The sequence below is a fragment of the Gobius niger genome (assembly GCF_951799975.1).
Source record: "Gobius niger genome assembly, chromosome: 1".
Classification (NCBI taxonomy): domain Eukaryota; kingdom Metazoa; phylum Chordata; class Actinopteri; order Gobiiformes; family Gobiidae; genus Gobius; species Gobius niger.
In genome coordinates, this window is record NC_136852.1 from 45115848 (window position 1) to 45139558 (window position 23711).

General features: G+C 42.5%; 1 protein-coding gene across 1 annotated transcript in view; it reads left to right on the plus strand.

Moving 5' to 3' along the window:
* Positions 1–4335: 4335 nt before the first annotated feature.
* Positions 4336–23711, plus strand: part of htra4 (HtrA serine peptidase 4) — a gene marked incomplete at both ends in the record, with an annotated part of 33610 nt that continues 14234 nt past the window's right edge. The window contains one exon of the mRNA XM_079567640.1: positions 4336–4741. Coding sequence (XP_079423766.1) covers positions 4336–4741 — 406 coding nt within the window. The remainder of the gene's footprint in view (positions 4742–23711) is intronic.

The following is a 23711-nucleotide window of genomic DNA, read 5'->3' on the forward strand; positions in this document are numbered from 1 at the left end:
AGAAAGCAAAGCTCTTTACACATGTTTTAAACAACTTTAAAGCCTGGTTTCCAATGATGTTAAACTTTCTACAGCTAGATATTGCTCCTGTGATAACGCTGGGTTAGGTACAATTAGGCATTTATATGATATACTGTACCTCTACCACTATGGAGAACTATTTTTTGTGAGAAATATATAAAGTATTTTCTGGGGGTATTTTGCAAACCTGGAAGACAAGACGCTTCGATTCAGTTAACTCCGCCCCCTCTCTCCGAGCGGATCTGCCCATGCATTATTAGCAGTAAAATAAATATAAATATCACAGCAATAAGTAAAGTTACTTCACAATACAGATACACATTATAAGGAGTTGACATCTGCACCACAGCTTCATACATGGCTAATACACACAAGCTAACACACAAGCTAACACACAAGCTAACACGCGTTTTGACTCACCACCGCTCTGTCCTGGCCTCTCCATCACATTGGGGACTCACGTTGGTTATAAAAGTTAATCCACTTTGCGAAGATTCATCAGCATCCATCAAGAGACCGTCACAGAAAAACACTATTTTGGCTGATAGTCGCTGAATCCTAGAAAGAAATTCCAACTTCTGGCGAGTGTCCTCTTCTTTAGGAATGTTGAAAAAAGTGAAGTGAAGAGAAGTGGAGAAGGAAATCATGGAGATTCTGCTTTAGAACATTATACGTCTGCTGGTTGTAACAACAAAAGATTGCAATTCAAGTAATCCTTTGTGATAAGTCTAAAAAAACAGATATAATTAGAATATTAGTAAATTCTTAATTACTTTAATTCTACAAAAACAAACCATTGTCATTTGTATCTGCTGTAGAGAAATGTTTGTCCCAGTTCCTCTGAGTCGTGGTGCAGCAGGACTGATGTGGACAGATGTTACAGAAGAAGCTCAAGAGGTTCATTTCTTCTACACAGTTACTATAATAGCTATTTTCTTTTTTATGTTGTACAAAAAAGTACATCTATCACAGTCCTGTCCACATCTGTCATGGTCCATCATGACTCAGAACTGGGACAAGCATGACCCTACATCAGATAATCAGATAATATATATGGATATTTCTTCAACCTTTATAAGCATCATGTGTTTGTTTTTTGTAATTGTAATAATAATTTCTCCTCTATTTGTTGTTTTTACCATATTTTGGAGTTTCAGAATATGATATAACTCTTAGATCCAGTACAAGTCTAAAGTTCTGTTTAAAGCGGAATCTCCATGACTTCCTTCGTCACTTCTCTGTCTGTGACTGAAGAGCAATGAGGCCTCAGCCTTTTACTGGAAACAAAGATCACATTGTGTTTAGCGTCATGTTACTGTCACTCATGGTGTCTGACCTAAAGTCTAACTCTGAAGAAAGTCATTTCACATGTACACTGAGAGGGTTGGATGGGCGCCCCCTTGTGTCACCTTGCATCCAAATGCCCGGACCAAATTTTTATTTATTTTGGTCTCACAGGTGGGTCTGTATGGCTGAAGAGGCTAACCATAAACCAAGTCCAAAAATTCAGCATTTTGATGGTTGCGATAGTTACCACAGTAGAACAGCTGCACTAACTCAAGATTTACATTATAGGCTGTTAACAATGCTGTGATGTCATGTGAACGCAAGCTAATGACAAAAATAAGAAGCTGAATTGACTTCAGACAAAACTGTATAGCACAATGCTTCTCAAAGTTTTCCCATCAAGTACTGCCGCACCTAGATCGAGCTCAAATCAGGGCAAAACTGAATAAAAAAAGACTGTAACTGTTATAAGACTGTCCAACTGATGCCTTAATCACCACCCTCCACCGTAAACTCTCTTTATACGTGCTTTTTCAGACAAGTCCCCTGCGAGTGGTGTCTCTTTCCATCCCCATTCTGCACTCCACCATCAAAAACAGAGTCGGATCATTACCCACGCGTTCGCGAAAGTACAGAAGCGCACCAAGTATCCATCTGACCATCTTCCTCGCATACTCAAGGGATCAATCTCCGAACCTCCAACAGGTGCACGCCAGGTGACGGAGAGACGAGCGGCCGATCAATACGATGTAACTGAGTCGTCCAAACAGGAGCGGGCAGTTAATTATGGCATCTACAGAGCCAGATCAAACAGCGGCGGGAGGAGCGCGGCGAGAACGGAACAGAGAGAAACGTCGATCCGTGCGCCGAGATGAGAAGAGTTGGCTTGTGATCGTCTGTCTGGAAAGTTCATTATGTATCTGAATGTGAAATGTGTTTTACTTACTCGCGTGAAGTGAAACAGTAATGACGACGGAATTGGAAAAGCATGTGCCTGTCGCTAAACTAGAAAAGGCCATTTTGTAAGTTTTAATAAGTTTACTTGAAAATGGGAAAGATCCTTTGCACGGATGGTACGTTTAATTTGGTTTTACAAATTGAACGTGTTTAACTTTCTTTCTTCAGCCGCCGCAGTGAATCACTAGCAACGTTTTTTTTGTTTTATTTCCAGTGAAAGTGAAATATGTACAAGTCAAAATTGCCCAGTGGAATTGTTGACTAAGTGAAAGCGGCACGGTGGCGCAGCGGTTAGTGCTCGTGCTTCACAGCAGGAATGTCCCGTGTTTCAGAGCGTTGTGTCCTGCACGGGTCAAGCTCCACCTCCTCCTTCTCCTCTTCCTCCTGCGCAGCTCCCTCCGCTCCACAACAGTATTTCACCTTCTCCTCGTTTGTCCCTTTGCCAACTACATACTTCTTTTCTTTTTTTTCTTCATAGATTTAAATTGGCAAACTGTGGTACATTTCTCGAGCGACACATTCAAGCTATTACATAGTTTTACGCCGCAAACAGCAAGGCAGAAACTCCTCAACTGGAGTTTTGAAATTCATGTGACCCCTTAATCTGTACCCTTCCTCCTGTTGTCGAAAGAAATCCTGAATACTGGCTGGTAATAGATCATTTTTAGCTTTAAACATCATTATTGCAGTGAAATAATTGATTAGACCCTTCAGTTTAAGTAGATTTGACTTTAGGAAAAGAGGGTGAGTATGACCCTGCATTATGAATTACACGAATTGCTCTTTTCTGGAGAAGGGCAAGTGAGTTTGTAGTACTGCTGTAGCCATTCCCCCAGACCTCAATACAATATATTAAATGTGGTAGGACTAGCGTAGCGAAGTGATTTATAATCCCGTAGCTTATTTTGCAGTCAATTAAAATCCCAAGAAATGTGATTTTGTTAATTCTTTCTATCTCTACCTCCTTGATTTGGACTTTTGCTTCAGTATTAATTTTTCTGTTCCCAAACAACATGAATTTAGTTTTACTTCTTGCTTACTACTTAACTTTTATTTCCCATGGATTGCACATGAATGAACAAAACGGCTTGGATTATGACCTTTTTGCCTGAGGAAGCTGCTGATCGATCAACAGCTCGAGCTAAAGGTGAGCAGCTAACGCTAGCAACTTTTCACTGCAACGATTTGTATTCAAGTAGTTCATTCATGAAAAATACACCACACGTGATAAAAACAATGTTTAGCTTTAAAGACCTCTTTCCATCTGTTATCCTCTGACTCTCGCAATGCATTGTGGTCTATGACCCGTCTAGTGACCATCGCTGCGTTGTGGGAAATGCTGGGTGCACTACTCTTTTCTCCCTGGACATTCGGACACCCCTGCACAAGGGCATGGCCTCGATGTAGTTCACTATATCGGGATTAGCGTGGACATTCGGACACAGCCTCTGACACACAGGAGAACTGCTCACGGACACAGATTCAATCAGATTTACGACCAATATTTGGGAGAAATGGGTCAATTGTGTTTATAGAAAAAGCTGTATGTCTTTGACTTCACCCCATGAAAAATGAGAGCAAAAACAATGTATTTAAAATTTGTTGAGTGATCTATTGTCAAACTTTTGAGCGTATCATATAATTGGCATGCAAGGCCCGACATATCAGAGCATTACATATCGAATACTAACATGCAAATTTTCTTTTCATTCCACTACCTTGAGGCTGCGTACGATTATATGACATTGTCTTTATAATAACACCCCTATAATCACTGTTCACTTTGGCAGGCAACCAGCTAAGACGAGATGTGCTCTGAACTCCCTTGGGGCCTATTTTATGTCGAAAGAAACATATAAAAGTGATCGTGCTGAATTCCTGTGCGTGCACGTTTAAGGACAAGGAGCTTTGCATAGAACTACATAAAACATGCTCGTACTGGCCAACCTATAGCCTACAAACGACTGCGATGTGTGGTTTCGCTGTCATTTGGAGACAGACGCACACGTGTATCGTTCAGGGAAAGAAGGGGAAGAGGATCAACCTTTGGCAACGTCACTTCTGACAATCATGAAGATACTTGCTTATTTTGCGCTGCTGTCCCTGGCGCGTGGCGGATTGCTGAGCAAAAGGGAGACTTGCCAGCAGCTTTGCGACGCGACCCAGTGCCCGATGCCACCCCCGGCGTGCTACTACGGGCACGTGCCGGACTTTTGCGGATGCTGCGTGGTGTGCGCGTCAGGGGAAGGCGAGGACTGCGGCGGACTGGCCTGCGGGGATGGGCTGAGGTGCGAGAGGAGAAGCCAGGAGCGGCCGGGGAGCCGGGCGTGCGTGTGCGAGACCAACGGGCCCGTGTGCGGGAGCGACGGCAGGACGTACCCCAGCGTCTGCCGCCTGCGGGCCGAGAACAGCAGGGCGGAGACGGAGGGGGCGCCGCTGGTCACCATGGTGCAGAGGGGAGAGTGCCACGCTTCGGGTGAGTTCGGCATTTAAGACACGACATGGAAAGTGCAGACGATTCATATGTATTTTACTCCATGGTTGTCATCAGAGTGTTACGATAACTTTATGAAATCGCAATTCATTCCATTGTGCACATTAGAAACATGTCCAGGAGCAAAACCAGACCTGCCAACTTTGAGCATTAGGATCCAAACAGCTGACATGTCACCTTCACAGTAAATTGTTCTAATGTGCATTGACTAACTAACTATATGAAATATTTAATTGTGAATTTGAGCATTTGTTTAAAAGTTGACAAGAGTTTACAGTGTTTTAAAACCTTTGTCCGTACAGAGGTTTTAGACTGTGGTGGATAAAAGTAGACTATGGTGGTAATTCTTATAATGAGCGGGGTCTGGAGGTCACATTTTGAAGAGCAAAGGTCAGATTTCCTGGATTTTGATGGTGAGTTGGTATAAATAAGATGAACTGAGCATGTAAAAAAAAACACATTAATTTTACTAATTCAGAAAAGGTGCAACCAAAACTAAATGGTTTGAAATGTTTGAAGAAACAGACCTGAATACACCCATCTCAGTCTCTGCAGTTGTGGGTAAAAACACAAATTGAACATACAAAGGCTTTTTACTATAGATAACAGCTACATTACAAAGGGGCATGTGCATGTGACTAGGAGAATTTAGAGAAACGCAGAAATAAATGTTCTCAAAGCCAAGAAAATATCCCAAACATGTTGCAAATGAAGCTTTTCCCCAATAATAAAAGAGCAGGTCCTGTGAAGAAATGGGTGTATAAGTCTGAATAATATACTGTATGTTTTACATAGGCCTATTGCTGGGTTGCAGGTGACATCACAGCATTCTAAAGGCCTATACTATATAAAGAGGAAAAAATATTTTGTTTTTAAGGAAATTTGTGGTCTTGTGCAGAGACATCATGGACCCAGTGACTGATATTAATGATCATTTTTAAAATTCATACATTTTCTGTTTAGCTACGACTTGGGCGATGACATCATCATATTCTATAACCTACAACCCACCAATAGGGGTTCAAATTGGCATTTTACTCATAATAAGTCCATCTGTCACCCTCTCACTTCCATGAGCTGGTTAAAATAGGCCTATGGGGTGGGATTGTTACATAATGGTGAATTTATCAGGGCTTGACATTACCTTTTTGGCCAGTGTCACAAGCCTTTCTTAAATCCTACCAGCAACAATGTATTTACAAGCCCCAATATGATTATGTATGACGTTTATTTCTATGTTAAACATTTTACAATTTACTTAAAACCGACTAATCGCTATATGTACATTGAACACCAACCACATATTCTACAAAAACTTAAAGGGACTATACAGAGTTTAAACATGTTAAAATTAAGTATTTTCCTCGCCCTACATGTTTCAACAATGTCCTAATGTGTAGAATGAGCCCTGACATGTTCACCACAACTGCCTCTAAAATCCTGCACTGTCACTCAGAAAGGTGTTCATTCGGGTCCGAAGTGCCGTCATGCACGAGCTTAATATAGAAGCTGCAGTTACACGTATGACCTGAGGTGGCAGTAGTGAGTATAAAATGGCAAACTTGCATCTAGCCCCTTTAAGTCTTAAGGCCTGAAAACTGTACCATGCTTAAAGGAACAGGGCACCGTTTTTACAGACTGAGATATGTTCATGCCTGAGCTTAGACGAGTTGAAACGTACCTTTCTGGTCTTTGTGCGTGCGCTCAGTCACGCAAACGACCAAAGAAGTTGTTAGCATTTGGCCTCTCCCAGCATATTCCTATAGTTCCAAACTGGGGTGAAGTTGGAGGCTACCACTCTCTTCCACGGGCACGCGCAAACTTTAGAAAGGTACGCATCAACTCGTCTAAGCCCAGGTAAGATAACATACATATCTCAGTATGTAAAAACAGTGGCCTGTTCCTTTAATTTTCTTGTAAGCACAATCAGATCTAGTCCATAACTAAACCCAATTGGTCAAATTGGTTAGTTGGGTCCAATAGATGCTGGCTAAGACAAAACTATCAGTGCTTGGCTCATTTTTTTTCTTCCTTCCTTCCTTCCTTCCTTCCTTCCTTCCTTCCTTCCTTCCTTCCTTTCTTTCTTTCTTTCTTTCTTTCTTTCTTTCTTTCTTTCTTTCTTTCTTTCTTTCTTTCTTTCTTTCTTTCTTTCTTTCTTTCTTTCTTTCTTTCTTTCTTTCTTTCTTTCTTTCTTTCTTTCTTCCTTCCTTCCTTCCTTCCTTCCTTCCTTTCTTTCTCTTTAATTTCAGGGACAGCACACAATAATGAACATTTCTGTTACATGTCTACAATAGATACAATAGAAAAGAAACAACAATAGATCACTGTGCACCAAACGATAGACGAGCAGACCCACAGTGACATTCAAACTCATTCAGACACACACACAGGGCAAGAGGTCAGCAGGGGTCATTGGCTCGTGTTAAAGTCAAGCTCTGCAGTTCGTAAGTTCTTTTGAATAGTCAGTAGTAATAACTTGCACACAGAGACTACAGTGTTGATTTGTGAGAATGTCTCCCCTCTGACTTCACTTCTCCGCACTGCGCTGTGCTATCACTCATCCAGAGAGAGGGCGAGACACGTGACAAACTTTAGCCTACTGTTTTACTGAATTAGTTTCAAAAACAAATGGAGTGAAACCTGCCACCTCTTTATGCTCTCCTTAAAATTTTTTAAAACAAAGTATTTTCCTCCCCCTACTTGTTCCTGCAATGTCCTAATGTGTAGAATGAGCCCATCATGTGCCGTCATGCATGAGCTTAATATACAAGCTGCAGTTACGCGTAAGACCTGAGGTGGCAGGAGTGAGTATAAAATGACCAACCTGCCTCTAGTCTCTTTAAAGCCACACTGCGTAGAATTTTACCCAATAAATAAAATTGAAATAAAAGCATTTATTTTATGACAGATATTTTCATCATTGAAAAATGCCTCATAAATGTACAAACAAACATTTTCACCCATCCTAAGATATGAGTGTCAACTTTACCGGGAGTGGGTACGCTCGTTTCCATGGAGACGTGACGAAGGGCAGTAGAATTTGACATTTAAACAGGTTAGGTCTTCATCCAAATCCATTATTATATTACCCACTGCAGTAATAGCATTTTCTGTGTTGAAATGGTCATTAGGAGCATATTTTGTTTTGCCTGCAACAGTATAGTTCAAAATGTTACGCAGTGTAGGCCTACCTTTAAAACAAAATCTCCAAAGGTCTGTACATTGGTTAATAATTTCTAACTGGGCTCTGACCTAAATGTGGTTGATGAATCTGTGTCGTTCCTAATTTGCGATGTGTCATGGCTGATGCTAACAGACACATAAAAGTGTCCTGGACCTACTCGCTAAGTTCTTGTTTTTATTTCTATGATGATGATGACTTGGCTCGAGGATTATATAACCTCTGAAGTGAACCCTGATGTTGTTGCTCTGGAACCTGTTTAAGGGAAGAATTTGTCCTTGGGCTTCACTTTATGGTCAACGCCTTTGCAAGTTATAGCTAATTATTCCTTAAGAATTTCAATTCAACTACAGACCTTGCAGCTGTTCTCCTCATTCCACGGAGTTCAGATCCTATAATGCCAACAGTATAACACTGTGGCTACAGCTTACTGAGAGAGATGTTAATGTGCCAACGCAACAAGAAGGAGCCGCTCTAAAGGTCAGCAAGTCATTTGAAATTTCACCATGGTTTCTGTTGTGTGCTGTGAAATTGAAATTCAATTTCAATCAGCCTGGTGACCGTGTAATGAGTAAGAATCGCATGTTGTTTTCAGGGCATATTGAATAATTGACTGATGATGAAAAAAATGCTTCAGATATTAATTAAAAATGTCATTTTATCACAGAGATCAGGCCTTAGACATTTTCATAAACCCCACAGTCTCACACACAGTCTATTATTTATAAATGATTTAATTAGTTTCTGGCTCTAAGCACAATATAAAAAAGATTATAGAGGGCCAAGTGTAGCTGGTCGCTCTGAGCTGAAATGATGTTGGACAATCTACAACTTAAGGCAGTTTTATAAAAAAAAAAAAAACATAATAAGACGTCTAAAATACCCCTGGACAAAATAATGAAATCAAATCAAAATGTCAACCTAAGAAACTTGGCCACAATTCCCCCCCACAAGTCCTGTATGCTTCATACAATCACTGGCCACGCCCACAACATTCACACAGAATTCTCAAAGGAAACCTTTAAAAGCTTCTCTCACATATGATTGATAGTCGGCCGTAGCTTTGTGTAAAATGACTATCAACACGACATTTCTAACTATGCAAATCTTAACAACAGCGAGTGACAAACTCATTTACTGTAAATAATCCTGTACTGGAGCCATGGATATATTATCAATAGACCGTCATTCCTCACTCCTCCCCGTTTACCACAATGACCACGTTCGAAGGGGAAATCATGGTGGATTTACAGACTCCTCCTCCCCATTTCTGACAAAACATGTTCCTAAAAAGGGCATAAGGGCGGGATCTTCACTGTAGACTCGGCCCTTGCGTGACGTGCAGCTCCAATGATAACAGTCCGACCCTCATAAGTACGATTTCTACTATTTTTCTTACGAAAACCAGCCTTTATTTGTAACTAACCCAGTGTTATCACAGGAGAAACATCTAGCTGTAGAAAGTAAAAATAATAATATTTGAAACCAGGCTTTAAAGTTGTTTTTAAACATGTCTAAAGTGCAATGCATTCCAACGGGGTGATAGTGCAATAGCGGCCCCTAGTGTCGTCGGCAAAAAGTGGAGCAGCTAGCAGTCATTGACCATGAAGGGACACTTTACAAAATGCATCGATAGTGGTTCATGGTATTTTGGTCTCAGTTTGCATGCAATTTGAGGACATTTGCATTGATAATTCCAAGATTTTGATGATTAGAGTGAAGTCGCTGTTCCTCGCACATTAGTTTGCGTTGGCGTTTGCCCCCTCCCATAGCACTGGGCACTTCGACATCATTCCGACCGATAATGTAGCTTAGGCTTTTAAACTATGAGGCATTTTATTGTCAGTGGAGCTGAGGAAAGATCAGCTAAATCAGACAATGACTGACTTTCTCTGGGTAAACGTGGCTGGAATTGGATCCAAATGCTCAACACTTGTTCGTGTTCTATTCAACATTTTCATGGGAGAAATTCGACTGAACACAAGCACGAGTCCACCACTTACTTCTCGATGTAGTGCTTTGGTTTCACGAACGGGATGAACTCCTTTCATTAGCATCTTGCATCGCATCGACACAAACCACAGCTATTCGCTACAGTGTTTTGTTGTCACCATTAGGGGTGGGCCGTATCGTATCGCATATCGTTATCGTGATATCATTTTTTGATATCAATCATGTTGTCATTTTGGATATCGTTGTGAACACGAAATAATGTATGTTACGCTCGGCTCCATCAGAACAGCAGAAACACTGACTGCTTAAAAAGTTAAATGACATGAAGGATGTGAACTGTTTAGTGGTGCAACGGATCCTCATTGATCCGTGATCCGTTCGGATCAATATCTTCCGGGTGGCACACACGTGATCCACAGATTGCTTTTTGGAAAGAAAAAGTTGTGCGCAGGTTCAGTCCATACAGAGCGTGGTCAAGGAGAGCGGAGGAACGGAGGCGCTTGAACACCCCACGTCATTTAAATGGGGACATTTTGGCTTCCCTGTCAAATTTCATGATGAAGGAAAGAGGTTGGATAGAGTGCACAGCTCCCAAAACAAAAGCCTGAGAATAGCTGATGATGATAGAGGCTTATTAACGATCCTCATGATGCTGGAGGAGTCAGCTCAGCGTCGCCTCTGTCAACACCACCTTCCCTGTTCAGGCCTGCTCTGAGAGTCCTCGATGTCGGGCCATCTATGCGCTTTCCTCCGTCCCGGAGAAATGGAGCCACTCTCACGAGAGGCAATGGGCAAAGGCAGTGACTGTTGTGGGCTAGTCTGTATTTTACAACAAAGCGCTGAAGTCTGCGGAAAAGACGCTGTGGAGACTGTTGGAAATGTGCGTTTTACACTCAGACACTGGGGGTTATGTACGTGAGGGTGTGCAGGCGCTCGAGTCCAGACATCAGCTGATTTGATCAGAGTGTGTGGGGTTTGGGAGAGCAGACTGGGCTTTATTCATTTAAATTTTCACTTTGGCTTCTGTCCCACAGCCTCATTTAGCAACAACCTGTGAATACAAGTAAAATCCTATAGGCATATTGATTGTTATTGAAATAACATGGACTACACAGTTTAGATTTAAAATCTATTTAAGTGTCTGTGATACATTTAATATTATTAATAGTTATTTATTTATTAATGGTCATTGGTCCATGTTTAAGGAAGGACATATATGCCTTTTGCTGATCTTAAAAATGATCTGATCCGTGACTCTGATCTGAGGAACGATCCGAACTGTGAAGTTTTTGATCCGTTGCACCCCTAGAACTGCTTGAATAGATCATATTGAGGAAATTAGCATGGCGCTAAAAAAAAGAATGAAATATCTTTGCATTATTTGCAAGTAATTTGTCCGTTGTCAGTTATATTGTCGTTATCTTGATATTTCTTTTTTATGTCGTGATAGATAGCACTAGTCACCATATTTCTGTGGTTTGGGCAGATATTCAGCTGAAATTGACACAGAAATGCTAGTTGATTGTAGCGAGCATAGTGGAAATCAGTTGACAGAGTTTGTCCGAACATAATGAGATATGCACGCATGCACGGTCAGTCGAGCTGTTTTTGCACAATCGAGAAACTAGACACAGCAATTGGCAATTTTGGTTGAAAATTGCGATTCATCTTTTTCTTATGCCTTGTCAAAAATCCACAGCAAAGGTTTCAAATGGATACTTCAGCATTTTTTTTTCCCCCCCATTCACCTGCAGCGTCTCGGCTTAATATGTGTTTGAAAAAAACAACAACATTTGATTTATTGCTTTGCCATAGCCGTGAGACATTACTTTATACAGGTCCCTCACAAAGCAAGAAACAGCCCTGGAAAGAAACATGCTGTACCGTCCTCATTTTCATCCACATGAAAGTAAAAATCCCATTTAAAATCCTCCCGTGACTTTGCCTAAACCGTCCCTCGGCGCCGCTCCCCTCTCCTCTCCCCCACTACGTGTTTTCATAATGCATTTTCACTTCTTTCCCCGTGTCCCTCCTACACAGTTTTCTCTGGCAGCAGGTGCACACAATCACCGCGCCGCATCAAATATAAAAGAAGGGAGTAAAGTGGAAATGGAAAATCCCCCCTTTAGGAGCTGCGTGCTGCGGTTGTCATGTCGTTTAAGGCGCCACTAAAACTTTACCGCGCCACCAGATCCAATAAAAACAGTCCATATGACGCTTTCACTCGGGGGGCAGGGGGGGATGATGGGGTCGGCTCGGTGCATGTCGGCAATAAGAACCACTCCGTGACCATGACTGAGGGGTTTTCGATGATCTGTGTATAATTGGACGACAATACAAACACTGAATGTTGACTGACGGTTTAAATCAGCGCTCGCCATTTCAAACTACGACCTCATCTGGATAAATAAACACGGCTGTTGTGTTATAGACCAGGGGTGCCCAAAGTGGGGCCCGCGGGCCAAATTTGGCCCGCCGAAGCAATTCTGTTGGCCCGCCAGAGAGTGACTTACTTTTTGCGCTGCGTGTGGTTAATATTAACTCTCTCCCATTGATTCTCAAAGGTAAATATGGATGCAGTACACTTTTTGACCACCAGCGTCAAATTGGGGGCGCTGTTTCACTCCTTTCACAAAGTTAAGGAAACACTGTTGTGGTGTCTTTCTCTTGTATCTATCAATTACAGAGCGTTGTAGCAGCAACTTTCACAGTTTTCCAAGTTTTATCGCAAAGGTTGTTGACATCAATAACAGCATGTGTTAAAACTGACTTATAAAAGAATTGATGCTGAACTGACACTTTCAAAATAATCTAATTTGGCATTTTCTTTGAGTTAATGAATGAGGTAAAGTTACTGTAGGTGCTATAGATGCAGGTGTTTTGTATTTTTGCACTAAATTGCTACAATGGTTGATTTTGTTCGACTAAAATTAGGCTTTTGCCATAGTTACCATTTTTTTTAATATAGCATGTTATTTGCATAGATAGAATCAAATGCAAATGCAATCGAAAAAATTAAAAGTAAATAAAATAAAGTAACTTTGTAATGTGCAGTTATATGTGTTTTTCGTGCTTGACATCGCCGTGTTTGGCCCGCGACTCACAGGCACTTTTTCATTTTGGCCCTCGGAGACAAAAAGTTTGGGCACCCCTGTTATAGACGTTTACAGTGTTTACAGAATGGGGCTTTGAGGCTATCATTTGGTCATTTCTAAAGCTGGACCGTTCCGTGTGTGGGGAAGCATACTCACGCTCTCCCTCTGAAAGCCTTTTTCGGGTCCCACTGAGTGTGGTCTTTCGCCTCCCCGAAAGCTCCTTACCAAATTACAAGTTGTTCAAAACAAAGCAGCAGAACTGTTCTTGGTTGTTCTGTGAAAACTAGCAGAAAACACATGTGTTTTACTCAGGCGTGGCTCAGTTTTAAAATCGAAATCAAAGAGCACAAGTCACACTGCGCAGCCGAACACAATGGTCCAGATCTTCTTCACAACACAACAACAGCGTGCACCCCTTCCCCTTCTCCCCTTCACCGTGAGTTCAACATTGGCCGCATCCCAAGAGAAAAGAACTGAGAAGAGAGCTGGCTCTGGAGGAAAAAGCTCGGGGAGGGACTTTTGTACGCTGTTGTAGCTTACTTTGTCATTGGCCATGGGGGTCTGTCCAGCCCCCGTTCAAGCCACTTACTGCACCAGGAGACAAGCTGAAGATGACACCGAGCGCACCTTGGCAGCGCGAACGTTATTGTCGAAAGCCTGCGTTAAGTAACCCAAGATCAGGCCCAATATATTGTTCATTCATATCCCCTGCATAAACCAACCATTGTATCAAATGACAACAATCAAATTTTAGGAAGAAAACAGTCAGAAGAGCCATATTAATCTGGAACTACTGGAATTTGTGAACCTTTTGTGTTGAAGGTTAAGGCTATTGGTCATTATACAACAACTGTACAATGACATGTGTCCTCTGCATTTGACCCATCCTTCGACGCCGCTGGGACGACCCGTAAGGAGCAGGGGTTCGCGCATTAGTCCGACAACCCATTAGTCCGACAACGCTTTATTCCGAAAATGTATATGTAAAACTGAAATTGTCATTCCCAAAATTAGGTTCAGGCAAGAGTCCACTGACCTTAAAGGAATAGGCCACCGTTTTTACATACCAAGATATGTTCTTACCTAACCTTAGCCGAGTTAATATATACGCGTCTGGTCTTTGTCCGTGCGCTCTGTCACGCAAACGGAGCACATACGCAGCCTCTCCCACATGTCATATAGCTCCAAAAAAGCTCACGATAGAAGCTACCAAGCTCTTCCACGTGTTCCCTATTTAAATAAAGTTACGTGAAGTGTTTTCATGCGAAGTATATTTACACAGAAATGTAACATGTCGATTTTATAAGCAGATAAAAAGGGGGACTATATTGTGAGGCGTAATGATACGAGGAGCAAAACGTCCGCGCAGTAACTCCTAAAGACTTCCCCCGCTCACTTCCGTCAATAGAAGCTGCGTGACTTGTAGAGAGCCTTTTACAACAAGCAGAAAATATATTTTGGGAAAGTGCTGGCGCATTCCTACCTGATGGTCGAGGTCCTGAGTCCTGTGTCGTCGTCCGGGGTGAGTTGGAAATCTGTGAAACATTACTACACTATATACTTTCTGCTTGTTATCCCAGCCCGGCACGATGCACATAAAAGGCATTGTTCACAAGTTATCCACGCTTCTTCAACTGTTCTCTGCTAGCTCTCTACAAGTCACGCAGCTTCTATTGACGGAAGTGAGCGGGGGAAGTCTTTAGGAGTTACTGCGCGGACGTTGTGCTCCTGTATCATTACGCCTCACAATATAGTCCCCCTTTTTATCTGCTTATAAAATCGACATGTTACATTTCTGTGTAAATATACTTCGCATGAAAACACTTCACGTAACTTTATTTAAATAGGGAACACGTGGAAGAGCTTGGTAGCTTCTATCGTGAGCTTTTTTGGAGCTATATGACATGTGGGAGAGGCTGCGTATGTGCTCCGTTTGCGTGACAGAGCGCACGGACAAAGACCAGACGGGGATATATTAACTCGACTAAGGTTAGGTAAGAACATATCTTAGTATGTAAAAACGGTGGCCTATTCCTTTAAGGTTAGGACTCGTGAGCCGTCGAACCAACAGCATGGCACTGTAGCAGTGGGCAGTGCAGCGCCTGGGGACCCATCTCCAGATGTGGAGCCAGGCTGAGGGTTAGAATTGCCTGCTGGAGGATTTACCTATTGTACATGTTATTAGTGGTAGGGAAAACTGGAGTTCTCCGGGGAAACCAAACACGGGGAGAACATCCAAACTCCACACAGAACCCAGGACCTTCTAGCTGTGAAGCATGAGCGCTAACCGCTGCGCTACCCTGCTGCTGAAGTGAACTACAGTGCTTGCATAATCTACACTTGTAGATAATAATAAATAAACTTCATATTGATATGCCAAATCTTTGGGCACCCAGGCAAATTGATTATACAAACTGATTCAATAGATAACCTGTAACTCACCAGAGCTTCCTTTGCTTCTCTTTTCATTAGTAAAGCTGTGGCAGCAGTGCGATGTTCCACTCACGAAGCTCAACAAGGAGAGCGCCCGACTTATAAACAGGACTTTGCGAGATTGAGACACTCTTTTATTTTATTTTTTGGTTCAAACTTTTGACTTGGCACCCACTGGAAAAAACATAAAGCAGTGCCCACGATGATTTTCACCTTTGTGCCAGTACAGTACGTAACAATGACGACTTTATTCACACATGAAAAAATATCAGCCATCACACTAGGTAAGAACAAGAAAATCTGAAAAGAAAAAAAAAGTAATTTGCACTTTAAACCACCGCTCCCAATAGGAACAGGATATTCCATGGTCACAGCAGTACATGAGGCACTGGGCTCGTTTTATAAAGTACACCACATTCACGTGGGGTTTCGAAGATCGCTGTTAAGGCCACTCCATGGTCACCAGAGCAGTTATTTCAGCTGGAACTTGGTAAATTGGTTATTGCTTCTCAGTATAATTCTGCAAAATATAAAGCAAACGGCTTTAAAAATGAGAGGAAGAATAAAAATGTTCATAAAAATTTAGACCCTCTAGTTGTAAGGCAAGAGCGCGTTGGACTTTGCCGCTCTGTCCCTGTACATGGGTTCAAGTAGAGGTGACCGTGGCTGCAGAAATACTGTTTTATTAATATTGTAGGTAAAATCGCGCCTGTGATTGGTCCAAAAGCAAAGCAAGTGTTTTGTAGCCTCAGAAGTAGGGTTTAAATCCAGCCTGGATTCAAAAGAGGCTTCAATTCTAAAAGACCCAGTCCAATTTTTGGAAAACTTTTGCTTTGATGGAAAACCAAACTACCAAGAGCTCTGAACAAAACCAACACAAAACAAATAATTAATTTCACTCTGTTTCGTTGCACTAATATCCACCAACAACTCTTTTCACCCAATCCTGCTTCTTTCTGTTTTGTGCTTGACCTGCCCTTAACATGAACTCCGCAGCAGCCCGCTGCATTGTGGGTAAAAGTGTTCAGTGACTCTGTGATCCTGTGGAGGTGTCAGACCTGCCAGACTGTTACAGCAGGGCCACACTCAGTGGGAGGCAGACAGAGCAACACTGAATAATGTCTATGCTTTTGTAGCGGAGACATATCATGCAAAATTGACTTTTTGGAGCTTTAACACTTTTTTGTTGTAGAGTAACTTTATTTTGGCACCATAGATCTACATTGTAAATGCTGTTGTGTGTCAAAATACTGCACATTTTCCTCCAGGAAGTCAGAGGCTATAATAATTAGCACAGTGTTAGCGTTGGCGGCTGGTTGGTTGGCTGGATGTGCGGAGGATCTGTGAGAGCTAGAAACGCGTTTGGGCAACAGATAATAGATTTTACTCAACTGCTTTGACTCTTGCGGTTTGATTCAAGTAATACAGCTTTAAATCATGTTTTAACGGAGATCCCTGATCACACAACATATCTGGAACAGTACTTTACTTCATTCGCACAGTTGAGTAGTCCTCCTCACTTGTTTCTTCATGGTTTCTTTTTCCTGCTGTAGCTGTAAAAATGATAGAAACGCTGTTAGCAATCCGAGCCTGTTCCTACGAATGTGTCCTTCTGTTGCACCAGGATTCCACGTCCTCCGCCTGCTCGCTCAGCTCCACTCCGCTCCTGGCCGCCTCCGAACGGCTGCGACATCAACGCCCACAGCCTCCTTCTCAGTCCGTCCCGGTTGTCTCTGCAGCTCCACGAGGAGCTTGAAGTGAACATGTGCAACACAACGAGTTTGAGAAAAAAAACCAAAAAACTAATAAATAATAAACAACTATTTAAAGGAACAGGCCGCCGTTTTTCCGTGCTGAGATATGTTCTTACCTGAGCTTAGACAAGTTGATGCGTACCTGTCTGGTCTTTGTGCGTGCCCGTGGAAGAGCTTGGTCGCTTCTAACTTCACCCTGTTTGGAGCTATAGGAATATACTGGGAGAGGCCAAATGCTAACAACAACTTTGGTCTTTTTGCGTGACTGAGGGCACACAGTTCTTCCATACTGTGATATGGTTTTCCACGAGTTGATACGTACCTGTCTGGTCTTTGTGCATGCCCGTGGAAGAGTTCGGTAGCTTCCAGCTTCACCCCCGTTTGGAGCGATAGGAATATACTGGGAGAGGCCAAATGCTAACAACATCTTTGGTCGTTGTGCGTGACTCAGCGTACACACAAAGATCAGACAGGTACGTCTAAGCTTTGACCTCACCTGAATGTGGTCGATAGGTTGACAACAGCTGAAAACATCTGGATCTTTCCTCATTTGTGATGTTTGATGACTAATGCTAACGGCTATAGGAAAAATACATTGAACAGGTCAACGGAAGCTGAAAAGTTTCCCGAAATAGCCAGCTAGCTAAATAGCCAATAGTCCGCATACGTTCGGATAGAACGCTGCTTCAGTAATGCTTTTAAGCCAGTTATTAAGCCACATATGCCTGATATGTCCTTTTTTAAATATATTTAAACTTTAGTCTTTGCATTACAACCCTGAAACGGCTCTCCTCTGACCTGGAAAGAGGCAAAATGATATTAGAGTTGAAATAACACAAGCACTATTCATTAGTGATATTCATCTGAAATTGCTTTCATTTGAGAAGATAATTTGTAGCTAATTAGATCAAGTGTGTCTTGTTTTAGCTAATCACAGATAAGTCTTAAAACGACATGATCCAAATCCATTTAGTTTTAACAAATATATTCTTTGCTTTTAAGTGGGTAGCAGCATACCTGTTATTCTTTTCTTTTCTAATAGAATTTCATAATACTCACCAACTGGCAGAAGTCCACGTTGCACCGTACACACAGGTGTTTACTAATGTCATAGAAAATACATTTTTGTGCCAAAGGAGATTGTTTTATGGCCCTGATAATTGCTCAGTAATGACCCAGGCAATCTCCAACACACAAGTTAAGACGCAAACTCATTTGAAACAAAATTATCCCCAATAAATCTAGATCAAAATCACTTTCCTACCCTTACTGGCATCATTGCATTTAGAAACCCGGCAACATCACTACATCTGCAGCGTGACTCAGCGTAACTGCTTAGTCATGTCTTCAGGAGACAGATTGAGGCCACGAGATGGGCTGACAGACAGTATACAATCCTATTCATCCTCCTTGCAATCAAAGTAAGTATTGCACTTGACGATAGTTTTAACTGTATTTGACCTTTTAATGTAGGGCTGTGCTCAATATATCGTAACGGAGTACGTGACAATATGTGTATCACATCAAGGCACCTGTATCGTGATATGCAAATTTGTCTAACCATAGTCTTTGTTCAGAACGTATCACAACATGCTACTCCATCCAAACTACTCCAATAAAAGGCTTAAGTTGAATGCTGAGGTTATTCAGCGCAATAAAAAACACTCAATGTTGTGCGCCTATAAGAAATATATATTGGAATATATCTTGTGTTGTGTTGAATCGCAATTCGTATCATGAAGTTGTTGGCAATATCAACCCTATTTTTAAGCCCATCTGCCGTGTTATTAGTGGTTTTGCGTTAACATTCGAACAGGATTATAATCACAAAACTCACCTACTGTCGATGTGCTTTTGTCATTTACCGCCGATTGGGAAAAAAAGCTCTCTCTCGCCAGTTAAGTATACATATTACTTCAGTTCATAGTCCAGTTTTATTATTCTTTATTATTAGTTCTACACTTCTATATTTTAATTCTGCTTCACCAGTATAACTGAAATAGGACTCATGTAGATCGACTTTTGAAATCTTTGTGTTGACATTGAACAATTAGAAATGTTTTTTTGTTTATTTTCTAGACTCTTCAGGAATCCTTCTCTTTGGGGGTCATTTATCAAGACAGCAGGTGCCAGCTGAACAATAAAATATGCTATTTTGTGGGCAACTAATTTACCATTTGAAGTCCAAAATTGAATATGTAAATGATGGAGGAGATAAGATAAAATAATCCTATAATGATCTCACAATGGAGAAATTCACTTGTTACATTTGGCTCTCAATACGATCACTCAGGGTGTGCAAAATAGACAGGAAATGTGCAAATAGTTAAATAGTAAAAAGAGACATGTCTGTTGTACAATGACTTACTTACAGTCTTGTTGTACAGTCTGACAGCAGTGGGGACGAAGGCCTTGCTGTAGCTCTCCTTCTTGCACTGAGGGTGTCTCAGTCTGCCACTAAAAGAGCTGCTTAGCTGGGGTGAGCTTGGCTAATACCTCCCTGTCCCTCACCTCCTCCACAGAGTCCAGGGGGCAGCCCAGGACGGAGCTGGCCCTCCTGACCAGCTTGTTCAGTCTGTTCTTGTCCCGGTCTGTGCTGCCCGGGGCCCAGCACAGGGCCAGGGATAGCAGAGGCTACCACAGAGTCATAAAAAGTCCTGAGCAGAGGCCTGCTCACTCCATAGGACCTCAGTCTCCTCAGAAGGTGGGGGCAACTTTGGCCCTTCTTATTGGTGTTGTGACCAGTCCAGTTTATTGTTGAGGTGAACACCCAGGTACTTGAAACTATCCACCTCCTCAATGTCCTCCCCCCTGGATGTTCAGCGGTGTGTGTGGTAGTGTCTTCCTCCTGAAGTCGATCACCATCTCCTTGGTTTACTGGTGTTCAAGCACAGGTGGTTGCGCTCACACCAGTCCACAAAGTCCACGATATCCGACTCCAGATCGTTCCCCTCAGAGACACAGCCCACTATGGTGAAGTCGTCGAACTTCTGCAGATGACAGCTGTCCGTGTTGTATGTGAAGTCCGATGTGTAGATGAAATGAAGCCTAGGCGTTAATTCAACCTGGGAGACGATTTTCAGCATCACATACCTCCAGCCAATGATCGCTTCTGAGAGGGCCACACCTCCACGTCAGCCATCAGCGTAAGAGCCGCACCTCCGTAGCAGCCAATCATCGCCCTCAGCCCCGCTTTTAAGCCCCAGCAATCATGGTTCGTTCGCTTCCCAGCTGTGCTGGGACCCGCCTCCACCCCATCTCCGCCTCTTCCATCCACGGCTTCTACCTGCTGCAGCTTCACGGGTCTTCCATACCACCACCAGTGTCCAGGCTCCGGGGGAAGACATCCCTAACTACAAGCTGTTCATCCATACTGACTTTCATACATCGATGTCTACCGCCGGGGTCTGATCGCCAAAACTAATATACATGTCAATAAATCTTCCTAATCGCTGCTTTTGTCTGTTTGAGTCTATCCAGGTTGAATTATGTGTGAGTAATGAATGCACAAATTACTCCATATTTGCACGTGCTACTTGTTTTGCACAGGAGCAAACGCTTGGTTAATAACCCCCTTGGTGCATTATTTGACAAATTGCCGGATAAGAAACCACCAAACGTACGGGTATAAGACAAACCACCAACCACCTGTGCCACTGTCATCCTCACTGATCTTGACTTTTGTTTGAAATATTACATTAAAATAACCCTCGCCATACTTACCCACCTCTGGCTGCAGCCGTATCGTGTGTCTTGTGTGTCTTGGCACGGCTTTTAAAAGAGTAAGCGAGAAGGTAGCGCGCACTCCCCCGGCACGGCTGCCTGCAGGGAGAGCGAGCATTGTTGATTTGTCGGCGAAGCTTTCAGAGAAGAAGAAAAAAAAAAAAACACGAAATAAAAAGCCTGGTAGTCTGCCAATAGCCGCTGGCAATACCCACACATCATTTGCGTATAAGGCCGTCGCTGCCGAGACAAGTTTATTTGTACAGCTTAGTAAACACGGCATCAGTCAGAGAGAAGCGCCGGTTTCAGAGGAATTAAGAGGAAAAAATGGATTACACCAAATTCAATATTTGATCAAAACAGCTAATACATCAAAGCGTTCATTCATCTGCTTTCACTTGATCACATCAGGGTTGGGAGCTGGGGACAGAGAAGTTGTAGTTAAGCGTTTGGCTCGGAACGGTGGGGTCACAGGTTTGAAACCCCCCAGGCACACACCGTTGTTGTGTCCCTGTTTTCTTCAATCACAGGAAGGACGCCCAGTGAAACAAGCATTCAGTTTATTGGGTTTGTTCTCGAGACCAGAGTGCATGTTTTGTTTGATAGAAGGCAGCTGTACAGACGTAATTCCTCACTTCTGAAACGGGAGAAACACGAGAGAGTCCGATGTCGGGATAAACATCAATGTAAATGAGCCAGAACTGTAGAAATATTTGAAGGACATTTTAACAAATAGAACTCCCACTAAAATATAAATGTGCGTTTTGTTTACTGAAAATGTTCCAGCCCTGGAGGTGAAATATCAACACCATAACAACCCAGTACAGATGACGGATTGAACCTTTCATCTGTTGGTAAACTCCTGTAAAATGGAACTGTCTTGATAATTCGGGCGTTCTGCTCTCCCAAAATTTCATCCGATGGGTGGGGGAGCGACTGAATTTTGCGTTGAATTATGGGTAATATTCTACCGTAGCGTTTTTGTTCACTCTGCTTGCTTCATCTTCTAAAAAAGGAATGCAGTTCTGTTGCTGATATTTTATGATGCAGACTTTGACTGTCCTGACTCTCTAGCTTTGAGGCTCGTACCTCCCGCCTCCCCTGCAGCGGACACTCAGCCACACACTGCCCCGCTGTACAGTCTCCCGCCCGGCTCAGAGCCTCGAAGGCCGGGCAGGATAGCTAACCAGCCATGTCAAATAAGTCTGTAGCCGAGAGGCTAACCTCTCGCCCAGAGCTAACTAGCTGCTTAGCAGCTAGCACGCATCGATCCAGTGAAAACAAGTATTATGCACTAACAATGTCAATAAAGCCGGTAACTATATGAAGCAGCCTTTGACACATTGGTGGTTTATTGTGGACTTTTCGTCAACAATGAGCTGTAGGCGATTGTAACAAGATTGTAAAGCTAACGGTGCTATCCTGGAATCACATATAGGCTGGACATGTGCTTAAATACTAGGGAGATCTTCGCGTAGACCATGGGTATAGCTAGTTGAAGATCCATAGGAGATGGCAGTAGCAAAGCGGGACTAGTTAGCCCCAAAACAGCAATTATTTTTCAGTCAAGAGCTCCTTTCTACGCTTCAGAACACGTTTAAAATCACTCGCCACTGACGTCTCAATCAATCAATGGTTTTGTATAGCCCGGTATCACAACAAGAGTTGCCTCACAGGGCTGCACCAGAACATTATGGCAATAAAACAGAACAGAAAAGTCTCCATTGCGTTCGGTCTGAATGTAGTATGATAGCAACAGTGTCATTTTTCGATCACAGTGCCGCTCAGTGGATGACATTTTGGGAGAGCAAGACTTTTTAGATCTTTTTATTATGTTTAAACTCACTTGCGCATCTTTGAATCTTCTTCAGTGGCTTCTTTCGCGGCTGCCGGCGTGAGAAATCTCCTCCTGTTCCCTTAAAGCTCCTCCACATTGAAACGACTTGATATTTTTTTTCAGCTGCTTTAGATCAATATTGCATTTTCCAGCCCACACAGTGTTGAGACAGTGATGAGGATTGGTTTGATCTGTTTAAACTTTTTTTCCCCCCTTAAAAGTTCAAAAGTTCCCTCTTCAGAACACTTACCAAGTGTCAGCTGATACAATGAATCCATTCTGCATAAAGACCAAAAGTGTTAAACATTTCAGGAGTGGGACGGGTTTGTCTCTATAGAAACGGGAGGTCGGACGGGGGCAATTAATGGTTTTCTTTAAAGGGCCTTGGTTTGGCTTCGATCCTTTTTAAGTGTGTCATTACGGCAGAGCAGTGACAGACCAATGCTCTTAAGCGCAAATGGCTTATGGCGCGGCGACAGGACGGATGTAAAAGAGGCAGCTGCGGACTATCAATTATGTTGTCATTCGCTCAAAACAGGTCAATACCAATTATGACAGCCATTTTAGGACGTAATATAGGCCTCGAGAGGACCATTAAGGCTTGCAGCACTGTCTACCCGAAAAGTATATATCTGAGGTGAAATGTGCCACTTAAAAGTTGGACTATATTTAATAATGTAGGAAGGGGACAATGAAGGTGAATCGGTAAAAGTCGTATTCTCTGGTCGTTTCACAAGCATAAATGAGTTCTGCAGTTTGAGCCCTGAATGAAACATTGTTAACTTTGCAAAGGAGAAATGGGTGTCTTCTGAACACCAGGGTGGGCTGAAACTTTGCTACAACAACTTGGATGAGCTGATCGGGCTTCACTCTATTGTCCCTGGTTTGGAAATGTGTCTTGTGCATTCAGTTCATCCCAGGGGCGTGCTGGGACCTCATTTTGGTAGTTTCCTGATTTAAACCAGCCCACATGGAG